Source organism: Balaenoptera acutorostrata, chromosome 1 (genome assembly GCF_949987535.1).
Source record: "Balaenoptera acutorostrata chromosome 1, mBalAcu1.1, whole genome shotgun sequence".
Lineage (NCBI taxonomy): Eukaryota > Metazoa > Chordata > Mammalia > Artiodactyla > Balaenopteridae > Balaenoptera > Balaenoptera acutorostrata.
The window spans coordinates 9,064,895-9,073,379 of NC_080064.1; the positions used below are offsets into that span (position 1 = coordinate 9,064,895).

General features: G+C 58.7%; 1 protein-coding gene across 3 annotated transcripts in view; it reads left to right on the plus strand.

The window, feature by feature from the left end:
* The window catches only part of DISP3 (dispatched RND transporter family member 3), a 53,239-nt gene extending 46,958 nt beyond the window's left edge, over positions 1–6,281 (plus strand). For all 3 annotated transcript variants that reach the window (XM_057540432.1, XM_007169989.3, XM_057540472.1), the window contains 6 exons: positions 41–167; positions 689–834; positions 2,861–3,020; positions 3,594–3,707; positions 4,132–4,298; positions 5,190–6,281. In XM_057540432.1, coding sequence (XP_057396415.1) covers positions 41–167; positions 689–834; positions 2,861–3,020; positions 3,594–3,707; positions 4,132–4,298; positions 5,190–5,552 — 1,077 coding nt within the window. In that variant the 3' untranslated portion in view covers positions 5,553–6,281. The remainder of the gene's footprint in view (positions 1–40; positions 168–688; positions 835–2,860; positions 3,021–3,593; positions 3,708–4,131; positions 4,299–5,189) is intronic.
* The last annotated feature ends 2,204 nt before the right edge of the window (positions 6,282–8,485 follow it).

Genomic DNA, 8,485 nt, shown 5'->3' on the forward strand with positions numbered 1-8,485 from the left:
TCACTGAGCAGTCGCCCTGGCTTGTGTCTTCTTGGGAAAGGGCAGCGTCATCTACGACAGCAGCTTTGACCTCTTCAAAGAAATCGGGCACCTGTGTCGCCTCTGCAAGGCCATTGCAGGGAACTCGGAGCTGGTGAAGCCGGGCGGGGCCCAGTGCCTGCCCTCAGGTGCGTGGGGGGGACCCGAGGGTGGACAGCCCCGAGGGCGCGTGTGCCTGGCGTGAGGGCGTCTGCAGACATGTGTCCGAGCTTATGTGTGTCCACACTAGGGTGGGGAGCGTGCGAATCTTCCAGATGAGAGCGGGCTTGTGCCTAAAGGTGAACCGGCGCAGAGCCGCACGGGCGTGGGGAGGTGTGCGGTGTGCAGGGCGCACCTGCAGGAGGAGCTTTTCCAAAACTGAGAGCGAGGCCGGGGGGCCACCCCAGATAATAACCTGGGTCAGGCCAGGGCTCTTCCTGAGAAGGCACAAGATGTCAATTTCTGCCCTGCCGGCTAATGGGTGTTGTAGGTTTCCCGATGGCATTGCCAGTGGTTCCAGACACCTTTTACACTAGGAGGTTGGGGGAAGGGCGCATGCCCCTGTGCATACACACCCAGATGGGTAAGTGCGCGTGCGCAGGCAGGATGCGGGAAGAGGTGCTCCCTTCCCGGGTCCCCGCCCCGACCCACCTCTCCCCTCTCCCCACAGGCTACAGCATCTCCTCCTTCCTGCAGATGTTGCACCCCGAGTGCAAGGAGCTGCCTGAGCCCCACCTGCTCCCAGGGCAGCTGTCACACGGGGCCGTGGGCGTCAAGGATGGCCGAGTGCAGTGGATCTCCATGGCCTTCGAGTCGGTGAGCCCTGGCTGGGCCACCGGGTGCGGGGCAGTGTGCTGACCTCACAGAGTGCATTGTCACCACGGATCCCCGGACCTCATCCCAGAGCAGAGCTGAGTGGTTGTTCTTCAGAGGAGAGGCTGAGGCCACGAGGGGTGAAATTGCTTGCCCAAGGTCACGGGGTTAGTGGGCGTCAGCGTCAAGTGCTAAACCAGGCCGTCTGACTGCCAAGCTCAGCCCTTCTGCCACACGGGACGCCACCCACCTCCCACTACCCTCCCTCCCCGGCAGCCCGAGGTCCACATCGTTTTACGGGGGCAGGTGACAGTCCAGGACACTCTCCTCTGCCACTGTGAGGGGGCAGGTTTGGGGCCACAGAGCCTCCGTGCTGGGCCCCCCAGGAGAGATCGGAAGACAGGGGACCAGCCATTCGACACTTCACTGCTTCCTCTCTCACCCCCTAGGCTCTGCCAAGGAGACACCCACGCATACACACCCATGCACACACATGCGCACACACATATGCACACTTGCACACATGCACATCCCCAACCTGGGCATTGCAGGCCTGGCCCTAGCACTTGGCACTGTGAGACTTGCCAGGTCTGCCCCTGCTGCCTCCGTGCTGAGCCCCAGGGTCCAGTCCTGGCTTTGATCCTGCTGTGCTCTGTGTCCTTGAGCAAGACACTCGTCCCCTCTAGCCTCCAGTTCCTCCTCTAAAGATTAGGGTTATGGCTCCCTGCCCGCCCTCTGGCAGTCATCGAGAAGCTAGGGTAGGTCAGTCACGTGAAGGTGTTGGGGAACGAGAATTCATATGACAAGGGCGATTCTTATTCTTTGGCCCCAGCCCTGCTTTCTGTCCCACCACCTATGCCACTCGCTGCACGAGCAGCCAAACCCCTGGCCACCACGAGGAGGACCCAGACCCGCTCCAAGCCCTCAGTGAGCCCCAGGCTAATGCAGACACCACTTCAAAGCCCCACGTAGTTTTTTTAAATTGTGGTAAAATATACATAATAAAATTGGCCATTTAAACCATTTTTAAGTGTATAGTTCAGTAATATTAAGCATAGTCACAATGTTGTGCAACTATCACCACCATCCATCTATAAAACTTCTTATCTTGCAACACTGAAACTGTCCCCATTAAACACGGACTCCCCAGGCACCCCCTCCAGCCACCACTCTGCTTTCTGCCCCCATGGATTTGACTACAGAGGCGGAATCCCACAGCACTCTTCTTTTTGTGATTGGTTTGTCTCACTTAGCACAACGTTCTTCACATCCATCCATGTTGTAGCCGGCGTCTGAATTTCCCTCCTTTTTAAAAAAGGCCGAAGCCGCAGACAGTTGGAGGAGAGAATCCCTGCTCAGGCTTCTCCACACAACAGGACGTCACTTCCCAGCTGACCCCCACCAGCACGCAGACACACACGTGCACACAGACACGCTGTAAGCTGGTTTGTGCTCAGGGAGAGCAGAATTGGACCAGCGAGGTAACATATATAAAAGTTCCAGAGCTGGTCACCGTGAACCAGACAGGTCACCTGCCCTCCCGGACTCACAGCCCAGCCAGGAGAGGAGGGGCAGGTTGCCGGGCAGTGATGAGAACTGCGATGGGGGAGCACCGAGGACTTGCAGAGCCCAGAAGATGACCGTCTTGGGGCATCAAGGAAGGCTTCCTAGAGGAGACGGAAACCTCCTGAGGCTTGAAGGAGGGGTGGGAGCAAGCTGTGCAGAGGGCAGAGGGACAGCGTGGGCCGAGGGTGGGACGCGGAGCTGGGGTCTCTGGAAGTTGGAGCTGGTTCTGTTGGAAAGGGACGGGGACTTTGCTTGAGTGGGGACCTGCTGCCGCTGTGAGAGTCACACGTGCACCCAGAGGCTGCTGGGAAGTGATCTCGGCTGGGCTCACCTTTCACACAGCGCACTCTCTTTGCAAGTGGCCAGAGGCCAGCTGCAGCTGTCACAGAGCGGCCCAGCTATCGCCAGGGCAGCAGCATGGGCCACAGTTGCCCGCCCGTCTCACTGGCTCATGTCCCCGCAGACCACGTACAAGGGCAAGTCCTCCTTCCAGACCTACTCGGACTACCTGCGCTGGGAGAGCTTCCTGCAGCAGCAGCTGAAGACGCTCCCCGAGGGCTCAGCCCTGCACCGCGGCTTCCAGACCTGTGAGCACTGGAAACAGATTTTCATGGAGATCATAGGCAAGTGGCAGCCCAGCCCCCCTCCCCAGGGTCCCGGTGGGGTGGGCGGTGGCATCAGGGACACGGGGAGGTGACCTGGAGCAGGAAGGGCACGGCCTGGCCTGTCTGAGCCACACTTGTCTTCTCAATTCTGGCCGAGAGCCCTGGAGAAACTGGGATGACACAGTGGCCGGGAACACTGATCAGAGACCAGAGTTTGGGTCCCCTCCTGCTTGGGTGCGTCTGGCTACATTCTCTGATCCTGAATTTGGCCGCCTAAAAAGTAATGGTAATGACCCTCATGGCAGTGGTCTCTCATTAGGAGCCTTTCTTGATGCCAAGCCCTGGCTGAGGCCTGACCCATGTTATCTCTTTAAACTCCAAACGAGGCCTAGGGAGTAGGTACTATTATTACCCCATTTTACAGATGAAGAAATGGGGGCTCAGAGAAGTCAAGTGGCTCACCCAGAGTGACACAGCTAGCTGTGACGGTGCCCATCTGCATAACCCCAGTACCTCTGACCCATGAGGGCGAGGGGACTGCGGGTGCCCCACGGTGCAGCCCAGCTGAGGGCCCTCTCCTCTCCCTCCCAGGGGTGCAGAGCGCCCTGCATGGCCTGGCCCTCTCCTTGCTCATCTGCGTGGCTGCGGTGACCGTGTTCACCACCCACGTGCTGCTCCTGCTGCCCGTGCTTCTGAGCATCTTGGGTAAGTGGCCCGGGGGCCAGGAGAGGGCAGGGGTCTCGCTGCTGGCTTCCGGTCAGCAGGTTTCTCTCCACCCTTAACTGTCCCGTCTTTTCAGTGAAGGTTTCCCGACTCCCCACCCCAAGCAAAAAGAGCCTCTGTGACAGTCGTTCACAGGACCGTGTGCTCCCCGAGGGGAGCCAGGTGTCACCAGGTGGTAGCTCTCGTCCCAGGGACATGTTGCTGCACTTGTCCCCTCTTTCAGCACCCCCCCCCCAGCTCTCTCTGGCCCTGTCCCTACTCATCGCACCTGTCACCAGAGCTGGGGGCTCCACCGTAGACCTTACCACCTTCCCCAGGGGCCCTTAGAATTTGTCCAGCAACCCTCCAGGACTGTATGGGTGGGACCAGGTCCACGCTGCCTCCCCGCCGCCTCCCGCCCCCGCAGGTATCGTCTGCCTCGTGGTGACCATCATGTACTGGAGCGGCTGGGAGATGGGCGCCGTGGAAGCCATCTCCCTGTCCATCCTCGTCGGCTCCTCCGTGGATTACTGCGTGCATCTGGTCGAGGGCTATCTGCTGGCCGGAGAGAACCTGCCCCCGCTCCAGGCCGAGGTGAGCACCCTGCCTGCCCCACCGCTCCCCAACAAATCTCCTCCCCCCTCGGTGCCAGTGAGGACCCCCAAGGGTAGCTGGACGCCCCTGGTGCCCAGCGCCCAGCCGGGATGTGTTCCAGGAGGCTCAGTTTCCAGGGCCATTCTCCACGCCCAGGGGACTCAAGTTCTAAGGCAGCTCCACCCAACCATCGCTGTGGGCGGTGGGTGGTGGGCGGGCCCACTCCCCCCAGCCTCTGTCTCCCTAAGTGAGCATGAGGGGTTGAACCGGGCGATGTCCAAGGGCCCTTCCTGCTTCTCGGTTCCCTGAGTCTAAGTCTCATTCTGTAGCCCGGGGAGCAAGTCTGAGCCCTTCTAGTCATGACCTTGAGGCCACCAACCCCTGTCCCCACTGGACCTCGTGGCTTAGGGAGGACATGCCCGTGTACCAGTGCCAAAACTAGCTCTGGGTCTCTTAAAGTTTTTGGGTTTTCTTAGTTTGGAATTGTGTTGGTGTGAAACATTCATAAATATGTAAATTAAATCGGTTATACATTTAGCTGCTCTTGGTCAAAAGAAGGAAATCAGTTCCAGTCACGGCTCACATGTTTGAGGACCTACTGTGCAGATCATCAGCGTTCTGGTTGTCATAGCCACACTTAACGCGCCCCTACTGTGTGCTGTGCGCTGTGAGCTGCTGCGGGGGAACCGTTTCAGCTTCACGCCAGCCCCAGGGACCGGGTGCTGTTACTACCCCCGTTTACGGAGGTGGAATGAGGAGCCCGTGAGAGCAAGGCTGGCCTTGGACAGCGTTACGTGTTTATCCAGGGTCCAAGCCCCCTTTCCAAAGCCCCAGGCAGGGAGGCACCCCCTCCTGCATCTGGGGCCCCAGCTCTCTCTCACCCACACCCAGGATGCACACTCGCGGCGCCAGTGGCGGACGCTGGAGGCTGTGCGGCATGTGGGCGTGGCCATCGTCTCCAGCGCCCTCACCACGGTCATCGCCACGGTGCCCCTCTTCTTCTGCATCATCGCCCCGTTTGCCAAGTTCGGCAAGATCGTCGCACTCAGCACTGGGGTCTCCATCCTCTACACGCTGACGGTCAGCACAGCCCTGCTCGGCATCATGGCGCCCGGCTCCTTCACCCGGACCAGGACTTCCTTCCTCAAAGCCCTGGGCGCCGTGCTCCTGGCAGGGGCCCTGGGGCTGGGCGCCTGCCTCCTGCTCCTCCAGAGCGGCTACAAGATCCCCCTGCCCAATGGGACCTCCCTATAGCCCTGGCACTACGTCCGGACTTGCACACCTTTGGTCCAGTGGGTGGGGGACGAGATGCTCATTCTCTGACCCCAGAGGCACTTTGTTCCCAGCTTGGCTACAACTAGTTATGTTCCCAGGCCTGGGCCAGACATCACTCACCTGTGTGACCCACACTGCCTTCATCACAGTGCCAGCCACCGCTGGGTGGTCAAGCTGGCAGCCGCCCTGGCCTATGCCTGGCGGTGGAAGAGACCAGCCTTCCTCCTGTGCCTGGTCACCATGAGGGTCAGGTGATTTTTGCAGGGGGTTTCCCTCTCACACTGCCTCAATGCTCACAAGAACTTTCTGATGTGGGTGTTACAGTTCCCCCATTCTACAGATGTGAAAACTGAGGCATCCGGAGGCAAAGTGACTGACCTGTAGCGGCACAGCCAGAGCTGCCTCCCTCAGGGACTTTGCAGGAAGAGCACAGTGGGTTCAAGGGCAGGGCCTCGCACTCCCTGCCCCCTCCTCCCCATCAGTTTTACAGCGGCCAGTGCTGGGTGGTCCTGTGATCTTCCCCAGGCCAGGGAGCACGGAGGAACCGGCCTGGGGTACTGCATGTCCCACCCCCGGCCCCCGCCTCAAGGGGCTCCTGCTCTTCGGAAGCCATGGGGCCCCAGCACAGCCTTCCTTACAGATCTGAGCCCCTACCTCCCCCACCTGACTCTGGGGGTGGAATTTGGGGGAGGGGGCAGGCCCTGGGAGGGGGAGCTGGCCGTGCCTGCCGCCTGCTCACAGCAGATGGTTCTTATTAAAGTGAAATGAAACTGCAGACCGCTGCCATTAACACGAGCATTTTAAGCATCGCTGGCTCCATCGTATTCTTAAAATTGAAATAACTAAGTGTTCGCATGCCGCCCGGCCGGAACCTGGCACGAGGGGTGGGGCCGGGCCTGGAAGGAGATGGAGGTGGGGTGGAAGGTGCCAGACCCTCTGGGGAGCAGGGTCACAGAGTGCTCTGCAGGCTCAGGAGGAGGCTGGGTACCACTGGGGGAGCACCGTGGGAGGGGGCCCATCTGGCTCCCCACAGGGACGTTTATCAGCCCCTTCAGCGTGTCTGGTATTGTGCTGTGACCTTCTTCCTCGGGACAGACGTTGACCCCTGGGCTTTAGGAAGCTGGACACAGACTGAGCTGGGACTAAACCCTTAGGGCGGGGAAGACATCCCTGAGGGTTGTCTCCAGGTCAGCTCACCTGGTCATCTGTGAATATTGACCGGGGTCGGGGGGTTGCTGGGCGTGCACGACAGACACGCAACACCGTGTCCCTGCCCGGTGCATGCCTGGCCCCCAGCAGGTGCTCAGTATTTGCTGAGGGAGCATCAGACAGACACCAAACACGCGATTAATGGTACAGGTTGACACATAGCACTTACTGTGTCAGATGCCCTTCTCAGGGTTTGTGTTAGTCTGCCTGGGCTGCCGTAACAGAGTGCCCTAAACTGGGTGGCTTATAACAGGAATTTATTCTCTCACAGTTCTGGAGGCTGGAATTCCAAAGCAAGGTGTTGGCAGCATGGGTCCTTCTGGACGTTGGTCCTTCTTCTTTCTTTCTTTCTTTCTCTCTCTCTCTCTCTCTCACTCTCTCTCTCTCTTCATTCATTCACTCATTTATTTATGGCTGGGTTGGGCCTTCGTTGCTGCACGTGGGCTTTCTCTAGTTGTGGTGAACAGGGGCTACTCTTTGTTGCGGTGTGCGGGCTTCTCATTGTGGTGGCTTCTCTTGTTGCGGAGCACAGGCTCTAGGCACACGGGCTTCAGTAGTTGTGGTTCGCGGGCTCAGTAGTTGTGGCGCACGGGCTTAGTTGCTCCATGGCATGTGGGATCTTCCCGGACCAGGGCTCGAACCCATGTCCCCTGCATTGGCAGGCAGATTCTTAACCACTGCACCACCAGGGAAGTCCACAGCTCATGGTCTTAATGAGCTTTGCCAAGCGTTAATGAGATGCCCTTCATTAGCTCAGGCACAGCATTTAGCTTGGGGTCTGTGAGGATGTGCAGGCATTTGGAGGGCTACGGAGGGGCAGAGGACAATGAGGGGAGCCCATGGACAGGGACCCCTGTCACCTACAAAGGTTCCCTGAGCCCTTGCTTCTTTCTGCTTCACTTGGAAGCCAGGAAATCAATGAGAGCCGGGTGCTTTGAAGTGCCGGCCGTGTCCCAGGCCCCATCCATGCATTCTTTGGAATTCTTGCAGGGAGTGTTTTTGTCCCATTTCACCGCTAACAAAACTGAAACCCAGAGATGTGAAGTAACTGGCCTGAGGTCCCACAGCTTGTGAGAGATAGAGTTGGAATTCCCACCCAAGGCTGATGGCTCCTGAGTATATGCTCGCTCTCTGATACAGCCTCTCCTGCGAGCAGATTTGACTCACCGAAGCAGCCAGCCCCAGGCCAACTGGGCAACCAGGGTCCTCCCTCCTTCACAGTCACCCACCTGTGTGCTACTTGGAGAGGAAGGAGCACCAGGCCTAGAGGGGAGAGTCCAGTGTCCAAGTCTGGGTTCCAGCCCTGCCTGGGTGACCTAGAGCAAACCACTGCACACTGATTCAATGCCCTGGAAAGTGGGGCAGGGGACAACGTGATGTCCAGGGCTCTGCCTCCTTCCACTGCTATGCTGCCAGGATTTGAGTCTCCTTAAATCAAGCTGCCCCAGTGCCCACCATCAGTGGCTGTCTTCTCCTGTGAGTCTCTCCTGTTCTCGTCATGTTCACATCCAATAAGCAGAAGGAGGCCCACTGGAGCTGTCGTCTGCTCAACAACAATTTATTGAACACCTACTATGTGCCAGGCACTGTTCCAGGCCTCAGCCATCCAAGAAAACGCAAAAACAGACCCAGACCTGACCACATGGACCTTACAGTCGAGATGGGGAAAATCTTTAATAAAAGAACCCCTCAGATATTTAACC